At 42.1% G+C, this 18,791-nt stretch overlaps 1 protein-coding gene across 2 annotated transcripts in view; it reads left to right on the top strand.

Annotated features, from left to right (window-relative positions):
• The first annotated feature begins 3,201 nt into the window (after nt 1-3,201).
• Nucleotides 3,202-18,791, top strand: part of sfmbt1 (Scm like with four mbt domains 1) — a 39,790-nt gene continuing 24,200 nt past the window's right edge. For both annotated transcript variants that reach the window (XM_080784519.1, XM_080784518.1), the window contains exons 1-4: nt 3,202-3,327; nt 13,238-13,308; nt 17,496-17,590; nt 18,675-18,791. The exon at nt 18,675-18,791 is cut by the window's right edge. In XM_080784519.1, the coding sequence (XP_080640645.1) occupies nt 13,284-13,308; nt 17,496-17,590; nt 18,675-18,791 (237 nt within the window). In that variant the 5' untranslated portion in view covers nt 3,202-3,327; nt 13,238-13,283. The remainder of the gene's footprint in view (nt 3,328-13,237; nt 13,309-17,495; nt 17,591-18,674) is intronic.

Raw genomic sequence — 18,791 nt, 5'->3', positions numbered from 1 at the left:
ATGGTTCTTAGTCAATGTGCCAGAGTTCCAAAATTGGAACGTTAATTATGAATTGAGTGGGCAAAACCATACCTATATTAAATTGTTATCACCGTGAAACTTCCCCAGTTGATTACTTACACAAAGACAATGATTTATTGTTTTACAAATCTTAAAATTTAAAATATGCAAATGAGGCATTATAATATAGGAAAATATGCAACAAAAAAAACATTAAAAGGTTACTACTGTGGAAGGGTTATCACATATTTATTTACTTATATTGATCCTATAAACTATTTAATATAGGTATGGTTTTTCACATTCAATTCATGATTAACGTTCCAAGGTCTGGCTAAGCAAAGCAAAGCAAAGTTCTTTGTTTACCCAGGGAAGTGGACTAAGCCAAGGACTCTGTTTACAGCCACACCCTGCTCATAGAACATTTCATGGTAGGGGTTCAATGCCTTGCTCAAAGGCACTTCAGCAGTGGTAATTTCAACGTCCGTTACGCCTCCATATAATGGGTGTCAGTCCGTCACACGTCGTGACACGTCATGCCACCATATATGGCCGTCAGTCCGTCGCGCCTCTTGACACGCTCCATATGAAGATCACGACACTGACAACATCTGACTGGATCATCACCTAGATCTGCATATACATGGAGCCGGCCAGAAACTCTACATGACTATACATCTGACCTCAAACCTCAAACCCTTAGATCTCCATATATGGAGCTGACCTGTTCTGACATTACATATGTTGATCCTATACCCCACCCGTCCTTCCGGTCTCTTCTAGGTCTCCCTTTTGACTGATACCTGTCCGTTCAAACTCTAGACAGGGCCGCCCTAAAGTTATTAGCACAGCCGCGTCGGGCAGCCGGCGAAAAGGCCTGGAAATGAAGGCCCGGCCCTATACCTGGGCTGGCCAGAGGCCCCACCTGGCCGTCCTAATTAGTAATTAATTAGCACACATGTTTTGCCTTATACCCGGCCCAAAAACGTCAATAAAAAAGGTCCATATGGGCGTTCCCTGGCCATGTAGTTTCAGAGCCCCTATAAAGGGCCACTTCTATAGCTTCTATAGCCCTCAGGGCGTCTTATAATGGTTTATTACATTTTATCATTTTATATTTGTTGTGGTAGTATAGGCCTATCAATGCAATTAGTTTGACCACTATTATAATTTGTTTTTAATCCATGAAGATTGTAGGTTATGTTTTGGGTTGGGGGATGTTTTGACCCATTCAAATGTGTCTCAGACTCATCCACGAATGGGTACCGAATCTGATTCTGACCCACTGGCATTGCTAGCCTAGGGTTTTGATTGATTGATTGATTGATTGAAATATTTATTAACAGTTTGCAGAATATTACACTACATTTCAAGCACAAACTCAATACAAAGACTGTTAACTGTGAGTGGACGACCCAATTAAAGCATTACACTTGTTTACAAGATCGAGGGTCCACCATGTTAAATTCATCAAAACATTTAGAGACGTACAAATAGACACTTCTATTATATAGTTAAAGAACAGAACAGGAATTCATCATAAAGGAACCACTCCTCAGCTCCTCAGTCAATACATTAAGTAGGGTGGGGGGGGGCTCGTGTGGGTAGCAAGACCACCTGGTGTGTGTGTGTGTGTGTGTGTGTGTGTGTGTGTGGGGCGGACTTTACTACCATCTAGGGGTCAGGTGCTGCAATCGCACTTTGCCGTTTATTGTGTGTGTGTGTGTGTGTGAGAGAGAGAGCGAGAGAGAGAGCACAGGGAGTCGACTCGACATTCCTGCAGTGCGTACGGATCGTGTCCTGTCCTCTCAGTCTAAATAAAACACCCTATTATCAGTCAGTAGCCTGTACACACAGTCATTCATAATGTGACAGACATTATGACATAAGTAGCCTACATTGAGACAAGAAGGAGTCACGCACCGGCCTTGACGACTGATATACAACAAAAACCCTTAAGTTGTAACGAAAACGAAACAGGGAGCTGATATTATAGCTGTTTTGCAAAATAGCCCCTTTTCTTTTTGTTTTGCACAGTGCCGTTTTAAAGTTGTAGACCTCGTGAAAAAGCTTAATTAAACCACGATGGCTCTATATTTTTCGTATACTGTTTTTTGACCAAAAACCTGCCCCGTCCGCCGACCAGTTTTATAATCTAAAACATATTTTAGGGAAGGGAAAAAAACCACCTCGCGACTCGACCTCAATAACACAGCTAAAAATGGACTTGACGCCTCTGTTTTTATTTCTTCGAGCTGACTGTTAATGCCTATATAGTCAGAGCCTTGATCATTTCTTTCTTATCTCGATGTTGTTTCTATTGTTACAGTGTGCTAAAGCACTGTGTGATATTGTCGGGGGGGATTAGCCTAAGCAGCAGTATCATTCTAGCCGACATCGTCGAAGTAAAGCGACAAAACCTGTTCCAGGGAACGGATTAGGCTACTCTAGCTAACGTTTTCCAGCGTTTTCCTAAAACAAAAATGCTTTTGCAATAGGTTTAATATTTCATCCGGGGTCCTGCATTTCTTTTCTCCATATACCCTAAACCCCGGCCCGGTGACTTTGTGTGATTCATATGATTTTATTTTATTTAAGACATGCGGTGACAGGCACGAAATGTCATCGCATGTACAATAATATCACTAGGATGTTGTAAAGCGATTTAATACAAGTGGTGGTCCATTCATTGGTTTTTTTTGCCATTCATTGTCGTTTCGCATTTCATTTTTAGAAATTACTTCTAGACTATAGGCTATAACGTAGCGGGTGAATGAAATGAAACCAATTCATATATGCCAATATACTCCAGCCATGATCCACGGCTTTAAAAGACAACAAAAATAAGAATTCCAGTCTTCTACACTTCTGTCCAGACTCCAGACAGAGAGAGATCGTATAACCTACTTGTCGAAAGTGCATCTGCAATAAATGTATTCTTCTAGTTCAACATTAACAAAGTGTTGAATCCACGGGGGGGAAATAAACCTCCCCCTATATCATATTCGGATTCGGGACACAAATCATTCCCTTTTTTGGAATAATAAATAGATAAATAGAAAGTGGACACGAATCACACGATCAATATTTTCCACACTCCGCGCATTGGGGGCTAATTTATAAAATGTTATTGTTGTGCGCGTGTTGCAAGACACACACACACACACACACACACACACACACAAACAGCCAGGCGGCGGCAGAACATGCGCAGTGGCGGTTTGTGCCATATTGGAATGAGGTCGTGCAACTGAACTGAGCAGAGCAGAGCAGGCGGAAAGAAAGCGGACGGACCACCGAAAAGACACTTGGAAAACTATTTTACGGGTAAGTCGAGCGTCCTGCGACTCAACATTCACACGCAGGGCGACGCGGGCCAGCGATCCGTGGAGGTGTTTCGTCATTTGCTTTTTATTTGGGCTTTTTTCCCGTCTCTAAAAAAAAAAAAAAAGAGAAAAAAAAAGATGACTCGGGATCTCTCGGGTCTCTTATAACGCAACGCTCGCTAGTAGCTTTCTCTCTATTCATTCAAGCCGTGACGTTGAAACACGCTAACTTGACTTGATCACAAGAGGCGTCTTTTAGCATAGGCTACATGTGCGGCTGTGCCCCCCCAAACAACGCGCACATTTTGGAGGACACATGTAGGCCTGTTTGATAAGACGTGGTCATCATAATCGCATGATGATCATGAAATGATATAATCGCACTTGCTCAGTGTTGAAAGTTAAGTAAGACCATGGTGCACGTAGTCTCTCTCTCTCCCTCTCTCTCTCTCTCTGCAAAGCCGCTGCCGTCATCTCTGCTTCATGCTGAATGATATGAATGCTGCGGTGCGGTTATTGTTATTTATAAGATTTGATAGCTGTCGCTTTATACCGAAAAGAACAGATTCCGCAAGAGAGCTTTTTCTTGCTCCCATGCACCGAACGGGGCCGGCGATCGAGCGACGCCCGTCAATATACCGTAGGCTACAACGGTTTTGTGTGTAGTCATTTTAAGGAAAACATTCTACGCGGAAAGCCGTGACAGATCGTGTAGTCTACATGAATTCCTTTTCTGTGTAGGCTATTTTATTTAATTTAGATGTGATGGTCTGGTCTTACACAATGAAGGTTGCAGGATCGGCTCTCGAAAACAATATCCAAACCTTAACCAACCAACCGTGCAAGTTGCAACTTAATATTATGTTTTAATTCACACATTGTTTTTACCAGAGCATATTGACTCATTTCCACATAACTCACTGGCTTGTTGTAATATTAGCAACCAACCCATTCTCTTCTTCGGGTCCAACTTCCCCTATTGTGCAACTTGAGTGATCCTCCTGGCTGGCACCGAGCGGCACCGTTGTACGGACGGAGTATAGTTCGGTCGACATGCATCCCCTCACTGTCTCTCACTGACGCGCCAAAGAGACCCAAAGAGACCCCAGGCCAGCAGGTTCTGAACCAGGTTCTGAACCTTTGACACGGATTCAGGACCCTGGCTGGACCCCCCATCTGAAAATATGTAGTGCCATGATGTGACCGGCCATGGCATTAAGCTACAAGATTTGTGCTGCCTGTATTTATTATTATTTTAAGCAGATTTCCAATTAAGCTCTCGATTTTTGCTGGGAACCTCCTCAAGGACCCCCCAAGCCAGGGGTCCCCGCCAGACCCCACTTTAACCACTTAAAGGAGAATTCCATACTAAAAGGCTTTCTTACCTTTCTTTGTAGTTGTTACGTCCCCACCAAAGAGGTCCAGGTGTTATTTTGTGCAAAAGCTCCTTATTGGCTATTTCCCCTACCATAAGCCCTAAATGAATTGAATGGGGTGTTGTGCTAATTCGCTTATTTCCCTCGCTCAAAATTATATATTTTTTGTATATATCCTCTCTTCATAATGTAAATAATAACCCAAGCGGCACACTTTAGGCTACTATACTTATTTCGATGGAAATAAGCGAATTAGCACCACACCCCATACATCCCATTCAATTCAATGCAATTAATTTAGGGCTTATGGTAGGGGAAATGGCCAATAAGGAGCTTTTGCACAAAATAACACCTGGACCTCTTTGATGGGGACGTAACAACTACAAAGAAAGGTAAGAAAGCCTTTTAGTATGGAATTCTCCTTTAAACCCCAGCATCCGTAGTTCCGTATGGTGGGGAAAGGTTTGGCTGTTGTTGACATATTGGACACAGTTATGCCAGGGTTTTGTAGTAGCAGTGGAATCAAATCACTGCACTTTGACGTTGAGTTCCTTTGCCAGCCTTTTGTTGTCGGGAAGGAAGCCCATTCCACTCTAATATTAATACTTGATTTATTACGACGTACAAGAACCCGGCCCGGCCGCTGCTTCTAACAATAGAAAGCACTCATGATAGTGTTTGCTCATTTATGAAATGTCACTTCATCTCAAACCGTGTGACATTTACAACGGTGACATTAAAAGCTTTTACTGTACGTCATGCATACAACTATAGCATTCCTGTGTTATCAATGCCCCTGCAGGTCAAATCATGACTGAACGTACAGTTGATGTAATATTAGTCCTAGTGATTTCTATTGCCTCGTTTGCACTTCTTAACCACCATCCATTTGGGTTAAGGTTAGGTTTAGGTGTGCTGCCCTGTGGGAGGTTAGGTTTAGGGTGAGGGTTTGAGACAGGTTCTAGTTGTAGGACTAATGACTGGTCTAACCAATGACTAGTCTAAACCAAAAACTGTCTAAACTAAGTACTGCACCCCAAAATTTGGCTCAATACAAACTAGTGTGAATGCTCAGCAGCTTTGCCGAATACGATGTGATCCAATATACACAGTGTGCAGTGTGCAAAAACACTCATTGGGCTGAAAACGGCCAATGCCGTCATCACAAGTGGATGATGTCAGCACTTTTGGTGCAAGTGGGCATGGTCGTTTTAAGCCCAATGAGTGTTTTTTTTTGTTGCAAAACTAATGCCTGGAATGGATTCAGCATCATGAAAACGCCCTAGTTTGACACGTCACATGCTACATAAAGCATGATGAAATGTTGAATATTTTGCCTTCTGTAGGTTGTTAATGGTATGGACACATATTATGCCAATTATGAAAATTGCTCAACGTTTGCAAGTTAGCATCCGGCAGTTTCTACATGCTGGGGACCCATACTAAACATTCATAACATCAGTTTCTACATGCTGGGGACCCATACTAAACATTTATAACATCAGTTTCTACATGCTGGGGACCCATACTAAACATTTATAACATCAGTTTCTACATGCTGGGGACCCCTACTCAACATTTATAACATCAGTTTCTACATGCTGGGGACCCCTACTCAACATTTATAACATCAGTTTCTACATGCTGGGGACCCCTACTCAACATGTATAACATCAGTTTCCACATGCTGGGGACCCCTACTCAACATTTATAACATCAGTTTCTACATGCTGGGGACCCCTACTCAACATTTATAACATCAGTTTCTACATGCTGGGGACCCATACTAAAAATGTATAACATCAGTTTCCACATGCTGGGGACCCCTACTCAACATTTATAACATCAGTTTCTACATGCTGGGGACCCATACTAAAAATTTATAACATCAGTTTCCACATGCTGGGGACCCATACTAAACATTTCTAACATAAAACTCAGCATGTCCGGTTACATTTTTTGGCTACTAGGCTATATAGCATTATATGCTGAGTTAGTGAGTTGAACCCGGTTTCCTGCGAAAGTGCTGCATTTTTCAGAGCCAGCCTGCTCGCTCGGGGGATAAATTGAATCTTGACCATCAGGTCAAAATGTGTGTGAGATCCAGTATGGATACAGGTGAGACGTGATATTTGTGTTTTTCGCACACATAACGCTGAAACCTCACATTAGTTTGTTACTTTGTTTGTAAATGAACGCCCTTGCCTATACTTGATCACACTACAGCATCACAACAGCTTGTGGTTCTGCGTAATGTTTTTGAATCCTGAAAAGTATTCCGTTGTGGAAATATATGAGGTTTCCACTTTCCACCCGACATAGATGATGATATGTAGCACTTCTTTTTCAAGTTCCATCATCGCAGCTACTGTAGTCTAGCTGGTGATGCAGAGAGACAGAGAGGAGAGCAGCTACTGTAGTCTATATACAGAGAGGAGAGCAGCTACTGTAGTCTAGCTGGTGATGCAGAGAAACAGAGAGGAGAGCAGCTACTGTAGTCTAGCTGGTGATGCAGAGAGACAGAGAGGAGAGCAGCTACTGTAGTCTATATACAGAGAGGAGAGCAGCTACTGTAGTCTAGCTGGTGATGCAGAGAAACAGAGAGGAGAGCAGCTACTGTAGTCTAGCTGGTGATGCAGAGAAACAGAGAGGAGAGCAGCTACTGTAGTCTATAGCTGGTGATGCAGAGAGACAGAGAGGAGAGCAGCTACTGTAGTCTAGAGCTGGTGATGCAGAGAGACAGAGAGGAGAGCAGCTATACTGTAGTCTAACTGGTGATACAGAGAGGAGAGCAGCTACTGTAGTCTAGCTGGTGATGCAGAGAGACAGAGAGAAGAGCTGCTGGAAGAAGCTGTGGCTTGTGTTGTGTGTGAACCCATTCTATGAAAGAGGGAAGTTGTGTCTTGCCTGCCTGCCTGCCTTCCTGTGTGTGTGTGTGTGTGTGTGTGTGTGTGTGTGTGTGTGTGTGTGTGTGTGTGTGTGTGTGTGTGTGTGTGTGTGTGTGTGTGTGTGTGTGTGTGTGTGTGTGTGTGTGTGTGTGTGTGTGTGTGTGTGTGTGTGTGTGTGTGTGTGTGTGTGTGTGTGTGTGTGTGTGTGTGTGTGTGTGTGTGTGTGTGTGTGTGTGTGTGTGTGTGTGTGTGCCTCTGTTCTGTGCAGTCAGTGGAGAAATAGCAGACAGCTTATGCAGCAAGAAGTATTCCAGGAAATCTCCAAAGCTCATTGCCAGAAATTTCAAAAGAAAGGTCTCAATACATACCCTGGAATGACGTGTGTGTGCCGAACAAACTACTACTGAAAATGTCTTTTTTGGGGGTTTATTAATCCTTTTTAACCAAAACATATCACTTAACCCTGCCTATAAATATCAATAGTTATGCTGTTGGAATTGTATCCAAGCAGATAGTAACAAAAGTGTTGTTGGTAGATTGTAGACACAACTCCAAAGTTGTGTGCTGGTTAAAATGTAGGATATTGTCCTGAAGATAAGGATCAATGTGTTGTTATACTAATACAACCAACTCGGAGGGCCTCTGGAAATGCCTCCAAGTTGCTCTTTTCATCGACGCTTATGTTTGGGAGTCTGACCCCCCCCCCCCCCAACGCACACACACACACACACACACACACACACACACACAACACAATGAGAGGAGCAGATGTCCCCAGAAGTTTAGTAGAATATGATTAATTTGACATAGTTGGGAGGACCATTTAACTGGTCCTCACTAGGAAGAAGTTAAGAACATGTTAAAAGATCTTTTATATACCCCTTGAGATACAATATCTCGTTTTCCAGAGGGTCCACAAGCATACAGTCAATACAAGGTAATTAACAGAAAATAAAAAGGAAAACCAAACTAAAACTAAATACAAAACAAACAGTTACAAAACACAAAACAACACAAAACAGGGTATTGCACTAGACATGTGATGTGACTAGATGTGTTTACAACAAGACATTTAGAGGTTAGCTTTAGGGGTTGAAATTAGAGTTAAACAACAACTTTATATACTAAAGAGTAAAGCCCTAGAACCACACCAGAAGGTCTCCATGCAACTCCATGCATCGGTGTGGTTTGTTTTGTTGCAAGGAGGAGTTGCGAGTCTAGTTGCATGGAGTTGCAGCATGCAGGATGTGGGTTGGGCCAGTTTAGTGTCATGCACCTCAGAATAGCCCAATTCCAAGCAGCTTGCGGTGCATTGTGTGAGCTTGTAGATCAGATTGTTGCGGCTTCAGTTTTCACTGTAAAAACTTTAATGAAATTTGCGAAAATGACATTTAATATAATCACTGATGCCCTCACAAGCGATACACATTTCTGCGCGATGTGGATGTTTTAACTGTTTTTAAAAGAAATACGAAATGGAGAAAAGGAAGAGACGGAGTCAGGGGGCGACGGAGTCAGGGGGCGACGGAGTCAGGGGGCGATGGAGACGGGGCGTCTCAGGGTCGAGGGTGAGAGGCGTCTCTGATCCCCAGAGGAGCGCGGAGGTCGCCGCGGCCGGCCGGTGGTCATAAGGGTGTGTGTGTGACAGCGGGCCCGTCTTTAATGGAGACGTCAGACGTGACAAAAGGCCCTGACAGGCCAGCTGAATGGAGGTGCCGTGACAGAGCAGATCCCCATACACCACGCTCATCACTATTGTCATCATCTCCCTGCATCGCTCTGGCCCGCTTCACTATTATACATGCTCTCTCTCTCTCTCTCTCTCTCTCTCTCTCTCTCTCTCTCTCTCGTTGCGTTAGTTTGTTCCATGGCTTCATTGGTGTGGTGGTGATCTGTTTAGAGTAGACACCAGACAGATGCCAGGTTTTGGTGTTGTTTATCACATTTTGGGTGGGAACCCCTTTTGGTGTTATAGCTATTGAAAAATAGCAGATCTACAAGCTCATAGCGCGCCACCGAGTGGCGCGCTAAGAGCTTGTAGGTCTGCTATTTTTGAAAAATGGAAGAACGACTGACATAGAAACATAGCTTTTTCAGAAAACTGTAAGGATGTAGAAGACATTTTTAGAATCTGATCTCAGGTCAGAATGGGTTATATGGTATCCTAGTATTCTTTGCACTAAACTGCACATGTTGTACTTTCAATACGGTGACGATAAGCATCTTATCTTTAGTTTATTCATCTTGAGGAGCGCTAGCCCCTCCTATATTCAGCTATTTCCGTACTATACACAAACATTATAAATTCCCATTGACATTGAATGGAGAATTTTACGTCGTCGTGTCTGAGCAAATAGACATGTTATGTCATAATGATTGTAGGGTGATACGAGCGTCCCTCACTTCACACAGGTGTGACTATTTTGCACTCTGATTACTTGACCATTTTCTTTTGTTGATTGGGGTTCAACTTGCCCTGATCCATAAAGAGAGATTGTCAGAAACATGCGTGTGTCAGCCTTTGACAGCCATTGTCACACTTATAGGATTGTGTTATTCCTCGAACGTTTTTTATTTTGACATCTTATTTGTCCATTACAGCGATATAGCTGAGTACATTCCTGAGTGTTATTGAAGCCTAGTAGGACTCTTACAACATATCGTAAAGCACCTTGAAACCCCACAAAACTTGTCTGAAATTGTCTGAAAGTCTTTATTAGGAACAATCCCTGAGATGAACCATCTCGTTTTCAAGGGGCTCCGCAATTCACATAATACACTTCATACATAAAGACACTTTTTTACAAACAATTCAACCAGACAAAACAAAACAAGACAAAACAATACAATTCCTAGATAAACAAGAAACAAACAACAACAAAACAACAAAACAAAAACTGCAACAAAACAACATGGACATAACGTATAGACATAAGACATGGATCATTGCATCATGGATCTGCTACAGTGATGATTTAGTGAAAACATGAACAGGTAGTCTCAAGATGAGAGGACAGCACAGTTTGAAACAAATGAAAAGATGTTATTGAACGAATATGGACAGGTAGATTGTTCCAGTCACAAGGAGCTTCGAACATAAATGATTTTTTGCCAACTGATGTGGGTATATTGAAGTCTAGTATAGGACTCTTACAACATATCGTAAAAGCACCTTGAAACCCCACAAAACGTACCACACTTATTCAGATTCTGCATGTTGCCATTCTCACATAGTTGTCATTTAGGTCCACTGTGCCATAATAATAAGCGTAATCACCCCTTAGTCTCATGCATAATATGGAACATAGTTATTATTATATGGCACAATGGACCTAAATGACACAATCTAGACTTGACTTGAAGTTTTGTGTAATTCATTCCTGGGGTGTTTTAACAACCATGAATATAGGCTGATAATGGGGGATTTAGAATTTATTAACCCAATTTGGGGCGGGAACCCCTTTTGGTGTTAGCATTATGTTATGCTTTAGCTATTGAAAAATAGCAGATCTACAAGCTCATAGCGCGCCACCGAGTGGCGCGCTACGAGCTTGTAGATCTGCTATTTTTGATAAATCGAAGAACGACTGACATATAAGAAACATAGCTTTAGAAACTGTAGATTGTAGTCGACTAAATCTACAGTTGATTTAGTCGACTAATGATATTTACTATAGGCGACTATAAACTAAACTAACACTAAAACATTCCAGGTGACTAAAATGTGACCAAAACTAAATGAAAACTATTCAAGAGACTATGACTAAAAACTAAAACCAAAATGTGTTGCCGAAAACAACACGTTGCTCCCTTTTTGGAACCTAATAAATTAGATTTGGAGGAGATATTATTAACATGGTCTAATTGGGGATGGATACCATCTGCTTTCTCACTCTGCTGGTAAACGTTGCCTCTAATGAATGATAGATATAATGCGCCGTGCCATTTTCTCATTTTATTCACTGCTTCACATCTTCTCTATTGATTCCAGTCCAGGAATGGAGTGTTTGGTTAGAATATTAATGCCATTGGGGTGGCAGCTTTTATCTCCTGGGCTGTTAAAGCTGTTCTAGGCGGGATTCTTTGGTGGTTTAACCCATTTTGGGGCGAGAACCCCTTTTGGTGTTTTAATCATTATGTTATAATTTAGATATTGAAAAATAGCAGATCTACAAGCTCATAGCGCGCCACCGAGTGGCGCGCTACGAGCTTGCAGGTCTGCTATTGTGCCGCAAATCATTGAATATATATTTCAGAGCGAACATTTTTTACTTAAATATTTGCTTCTGGGGGAGGTCCCTGGAACTACATATTTTGAGATGGGGGTCCGTGGCCCAATAGAGATAATTCTGGGGGTCCTTGTCATGAAAAAGGTTGAGCACCGCTGACATAGAAACATAAGGTTTTCAGAAAAGGATTTAGAAGCCTTTTTTTTAATCGACCTCAGTCCAAAGTGGGTTAAGCATTATGTTATACCTTATAGCTATATTGAAAAATAGCAGATCTATTCTACAAGCTCATAGCTATTTTTTCTTTAATCCCGAAACTGTGCAAATCTTTAAATATATATTCTTTCAGAGCGAACGTTTTTAACTCAAAACCTTGCTTCTGGGGAGTCCCTGGAACAACATATTTTTAGATGGGGGTCGGTGGCCAATTTCATAAAATTTCTGGGGTCCTAACTCTTGACATGAAATAATTTGAGAACCGCTAATATAGAAACAGGAGGTTTTTCAGAAAACTGTCAGGATGTTGAAGACATTTGTAGAATCGAACTTCTAGGTCTAAATGGGTTAAGATTACGTTTATAACAAAAAAGAGCAGACAACATTTTGCTTTGGGAATTTTGGCATTGCTTCATAATAATGATTGAACGTTCATATTAATTTTGTGTTTCAGACGAGACGAGAACATCTTTCATTTTTTTTAAAACAACTTGGGAATGTATCAAATTCAATTCAATTTGAGTTTATTTCTTTGCTGTCGTTTTCTTGTTGTCTTGTCCAAATTGGGAAGCGTCCCTTAACAATTTGAAGCAGAGTTTCACTAGTATAGTGTCTTCTGAAACAGAGTTTCACTAGTATAGTGTCTTCTGAAACAGAGTTTCACTAGTATAGTGTCTAGTTTCACTAGTATAGTGTCTTCTGTCAAACAAAGAAAACGTGCATTTCTCTCTTCTGTGTTTAACGATTCTACAAATGCCTTCCGAATCCTGACAGTTTTCTGAGAAAACCCATGTTTCTATGTCAGTGGTTCTCAAACATTTTCATGTCAAGGAACCCCAAAAATATATGAAATTGGCCGCCGACCCCCATCTGAACATTCCAGGGACCTTCCAGAAGCAAAGATTTTAGTTAAAAATGTACGCTCTGTAAGAATATATTATTCAAAGGTTTGTGCCACATTTTCAGGATGTTTCAAAAATAGCAGATCTACAAGCTCATAGCGCAGCACTCGGTGCCGCGCTATGAGCTTGTAGATCTGCTATTTTTAAATAGCTAAAGCATAACATAATGCTTAATGTTATTACTGTAGTTCTCCTGTCGAGTGTTGCCTGCTGCAAGAGGTGTTTGTTGTTGCATCAATTGTTCACTTATCTTCCCTAGAAAATAATCTACCTTTTTCTCCCTTGGTTTCCTCCACTCAGAGCTTCCAGGCGTGGCCGACCCGTTAGGGGGGGAGGGGGTGCCAATATGAAACAGGAGTTGCTGGAGTCTGGTAAGATATACATTTAATAACCTCTTATCTGCATAGAGAGTTTCTGTGTGTCCCCCTCCCTCGCAACTACATGATCATACACAGAGTAGGGCTTTAAGCAACTAGTGGACTATTCAACTAGTGGACTATTCAACTAGTCGACTATTCAACTAGTCTACTAGTAAATGCACTAGTCGAACCTTGTTGGTGCTAGTTGACTAGTTGATAAGAAAGAAAAGGAGAAAAAAAAATAAAGGGACACTTCACCCTTTTTGCAAAAAAATATATGTTAATGACGTTTAGAAGCTTTAGGTCACTTTCCTGGGGGTATTTATGTGTGTAATATGTGGTTTTAGATATTTTAGATTGTAGCAGTGAGCCTGTTGTCTCTGATGTCATGGACACTGGTCTCACTACCTTCCTGGACTACAATTCCCATAATTCTTTGGTGCACTGCTCCTCCTTGTGGATAGGGGGGAGAGCTGTCTTACTGAGACAACATGTAGTCCAGGAAGGAAGTGAGCCCAGTGTCCATGACATCAGAGACAACAGGCTCACTGCTACAATCCAAAATATCTAAAACCACATATTACACACATAAAGACCCCCAGGAAAGTGTTCTAAAGCTTCTAAACGTCATTAACATATATTTTTTAGCAAAAAGGGTGAAGTGTCCCTTTAATAGTTTTTTTTTTTCTCCCCGTTTTTGTAGGCCTCAAAATCAGCTAGAATGCTAGGTTATATTTATAGTCACCAATGTACACAGTTTTTAAATGTACAACTATTATTAACTCCCCCCCCCCCCCCCCCTTTTGTCACGTAATAGGTAGGCCTAGTTAAACAACTAGTCTAGTCGACTATAGTCAACTTGTAAACTAGGCAACTAGTCAACTAATAAAAATCACTAGAAGTGGAAGCCCTACTACTACAGAGTCACATAAAGCCCTACTACAAAATCAAACGGGGCCGGTTGGCAGCTAGGTGGCGCTATAAGCCGTACTACAGAGTCACACAAAAAGCACGACAAAGTAGTGACGCGTTTGGAGCTTGTCAATCTGCTGCTTTTGGCATTTTTTTTCTTTTTGAGTCCTGAAAAGTTTCGGACATGTTGATGTTTCCACTGTTGTAACGATCTGTTATGTCTGAGTCGACCTTGTCGTATCTGGAATCAATAATTCATACATATGTGTGAACCAATTGTTGGACTCTGTAGTCTGCCTGTCTGCAAGTTTGAAGAGAAAGCATGCATAGTAAGTGCTTGGCCGGGCCAGGTGTGATAGAAGTTTAGCATACTATTGTCTCAACGAGAGGCCTTGGCAGAGATCACTCTGTATGCGTTCTATGCAAAAGTTTCAACCCCCTCCCAGAACTTCAACTGTTTGATGTGAAACTGTATATATGTCCTGTAAAATGCAAGGTTTGGAGAGTCTTAAACTGGCCGCTGCAGCGGTTCAGTACGAGGGAGTCCCTGAGCTCCAGGCTCAGGGACAATGGCGAAGCTCTCTGTCTTGGTCTGTCTCGGTCTCGGTTGCAATAAAATGACTCTACACTACACTTCAGTTCATCTCTCTCTGCCTGGTGCTTTCATTCAACTGACCGTCCGGTGTTTTTTGACTACAGTCTACAGCCTGCCGTGTGCTCAGCCGTTTCTGTCTCAAATAGATAGAATTCTAGTTCGTGTAAAGGGAGAAATTATACGACAGATGGAGCCTGAATACACAAGTGTCATTGTGGTGGGGTATTCCCATTGCAGGCACTACACACCTTGTGACCAGTGATAATTCTGTCTATTTTTGGCGAGAACGGCGTTGAGTTTTGGAGTTTTTTCGGCGAACGGTTCGGTCCGCGGCGGGACGAAGCAATCTTCTCTTCGACGTTTGGTGTTGGAGGACGGCACATATGCGGTGCACAGCGCGTCGACGGGCGTCTCTTCACATCTCGGCGGGGAGAAGCGGCGGTCACATGCGGGGAAATAGGCCTACTACAAGCAGCGACCAAGCGGCGATCGGATGCATTCATCACGGCGTGCGGCGGGAGGACAGCACGGTGTTATGCATCACATCGACGCTCACAGACGGCGACCGACCGGGGGTCGTCATTCATTCTTCATACGGAGCAGATCTGCAAGCTCACGTGTTGCGTTTCGATCGGCCTGTAGCTGCACAGACGTTCTTTCTTTCCAGTCATTGTGAGATATTTCATATTCATAATGTCTGGAAGGGGGGAATTAATATGTGTTGGATGGGCAAGGACAATGGACACAGAGCGGCGGTGCGAGAGAAAAACATTGCTTCATACATGCAGTTCCTCAGTTGACCGAGTGGCTTGTTCAGGTACGTCATATGAGAGGAGGGAGTATTATGTTTAAGAGAATATTTAAAATACAGTTATGTACAGTCCTGTATCTAAATGTGGGTCTAAAGTAGCCGATGGTGACATTGGTGAAAGAGTAGCATTGGTACTTGTATCGCTTCATTTTGGAGCAGCGTCTGGTGTAAAGGTAGATTGACTAATTTCTTAAATGAATAATGGATATTAGACAAGGGGGGAGACAATGGGAAAAGAGCGACACTAAAAGTTTATTAATAACGGATGGAGATATTCAACAGTCTTTATTCTGTATTCAAAAAGTGTGTGTCTAATGTAAGTGTATTCAGCATATAAATATAGGCATGTGTTGATGAGTGTTTTGTCGAAGTTTAAATTAGTTAAAAAGTTGATTCAAGAAATAGAGCCTATATTGTCTCGGAAATGAGGAAATATGTCTAGCTTTATTGAAACAATGTATGTGGCTGTGTCAGGCGAACGGGATGCTCCTCCCATACGCGTCAGTGGTAATCCGTCTTGCAATTAATAGAGCTATAGTTATTCTTTTCTCGTATGAAATTTAGTTTGCAAATAATAGTCAACTAAAAGGCAGTTAGTGGCCACGACGTGCGAGATTTTGTTGTTAATATCGAGAAAACTTTGGCCTTTGAACGTAAGAAAAGTAACAGTAGTAGCTTAGATGGTCATTAGGTCTCGCCTAACCAGGGCTTGTTATTGTAGTGAGTCGCCGCGTGCTGTTATTAAGATCGAACCTTGGGAGGATATAGTTTTTAAAAATATAAATGAATTATCAAGCTGTCTGTAAAAGGGTAAAGACAAAGATTTGTGTTGTGTTTTAATGTCAGTTAATTGTGCTCCAATTTTTGCATTGTTTGAAGATTACCTATTTGTCAGAAAAGTGGTTTATCTTAAATGTAAAAGTGCAATGTCAATAATCATGGATGAAAGGGGGGCTGGAATTATTTTTGGGAACTTTTAATAAGTGTCACTGTCTGTCGTTGTTTCTTTTCTATGTTTAGTATGTCATATGATGGGGTCAAGGGGGGTGTAAGGGAATTATTGTTCCACATTTGTATTCAGCAGACGGTGAGTCTGCTGAAAGGGGGGAAATGTCGTATCTGGAATCAATAATTCATATAAAATCTCATGTTTGTTAAAGAAATGTTCCACTGATACATTTGGTCACTGCTAAGGTGATGCTAAGTAGGTCTGCCAGGAAGTAGCCAGCTGGCCAGGTGCGATAGGAAGCTTGGCATCACTCTATATGCATCACTCTGCATGCATATGTTAAATCTCTGGCACACCTAAAGAACAATGATCAAGGCCTACGGTAGTACCTTGCCAAATGGCTGTCTGGCTCAATGTGTAAGTGGAACTGTATATATAATGTCTGTCAAATACAATGGGGGAGAGTCTTAGCAGGCTAGCCAGAAGCGTGGTTAGTCTGTCCGTGCTCCCGTGGCACACACTATGCCACGGGGAAGCTCTGTCTGTCATGGCTTTCGGTTGCAATAAATGATCAACAACACTTCAGTTCATCTCTCTCTGCCTGGTGCTTTCATTCAACTGACCGTCCGATGCTTTTGACTACACCTACAAGCCTGCCGTGTGCTCTGCCGTTTTTGTCTGAAATAGTTAGAATTCTAGTTCGTGTAGAGGGAGAATTTACACGACAACCTCTCAACTCAATATCTGACATTACGGGGGCTATCTGATGGTCCGTCAGGTCCAAGGTCAAGCGGGTCAGTTATTGACTAACACTGTGTGTGTGTGTGTGTGCGTGTGCGTGTGTGTGTGTGCGTGTGTGTGCGTGTGCGTGTGCGTGTGCGTGTGCGTGTGTGTGTGTGTGCGTGTGTGTGTGTGTGTGTGTGTGTTCCTAGACGGGGACATGGGTCAGGATGCGTGTGATTTCAACTGGGACGACTATCTGGAGGAGAGCGGGGCCGTGTCTGTTCCCCACCACGCCTTCAAACACGTGAGAGCTGCTATACATCACATACATTATGTTATAATTTAGCTATTGAAAAACAGCAGATCTACAAGCTCATAGCGCCCACCGAGTGGTGCGCTATACGAGCTTGTAGGTCTGCTAAAAAAGAATATCGTTAAAATGTGCCTCAAATCTTTTTTCGAAAATTGTCATGATTTAGATTTCTTTTTTTTCCGGACCTGAATGGGTTAAGCAGTTGTTGATTTCGTCGACTGAAACTATGACGAAAAAACATTGAAATATAAAACAAACATTAAACTCTCTCTTCATTGTCAATGGCGTTTTTAAAACAAACATTAAACTCTCTCTTCATTGTCAATGGCGTTTTTAAAACAAACATTAAACTCTCTCTTCATTGTCAATGGCCTTTTTAAAACAAACATTAAACTCTCTCTTCATTGTCAATGGCGTTTTTAAAACAAACATTGAACTAAAAACAACCATTAACCTGTATATAAAAGTAGCTAGCGCAACTCAAAAAAAAAAGTGGTACAAATGTTGAGATATTGCTTGTAGCTACTTAAAAATACATCCCTTGAGTAAAGGTAACGCAGGGAAGCTGGAAGTACCCTCACTAAAAACGCCGGGACAACGCTCCACACGTCCCAAACTCTTCTCCCTTCTGGCTCCAAAAACTAATGGAATGCACTTCCCATCACAGTCAGAACTGCAGCCTCACTCCCAATCTTCCGCCGTAGTCTGAAAACCCACCTCTTCAGACTCCACCGCATGGCCCGTAGCACTTGCCCTATAGCCTAGCCCCTTAGATAGCACTTTATGTAGACTTGGATAGTATTTTTAGACAGACTTATAGCTCGTTACGTAGACAGCACTAGCATTGCATTTTATGTAGTCATAGCACTTTATAGTACATGTATAATAGTATGTATAGTTGACATAGATACTCCACTGTTACGTTCTTAGTTTATACATGATTCATGATAACTACTTTTTATATATGTGATGTATGCCATGCTTTTGTTTTTGCTTAATGTAAGTCGCTCTGGATCAAGAGCGTCTGCTAAATGTCTGAATTGTAAAACTGTAAATTGTGCGCGGGGCGGTGCAGGTGGACCAGGGCCTCCAGACGGGCCTGTCTCCGGGCATGAAGCTGGAGGTGTGCGTGGAGCGCGGCGCCTCCTACTGGGTGGCGTCCATCATCACGACGTGTGGCCAGCTGCTGCTG

The sequence above is a fragment of the Protomyctophum bolini genome, assembly GCF_963924005.1.
Source record: "Protomyctophum bolini genome assembly, chromosome: 2".
NCBI lineage: Eukaryota > Metazoa > Chordata > Actinopteri > Myctophiformes > Myctophidae > Protomyctophum > Protomyctophum bolini.
Note: the sequence above shows the minus strand (reverse complement) of the source record. Positions and strands in the feature narration are given on the sequence as shown.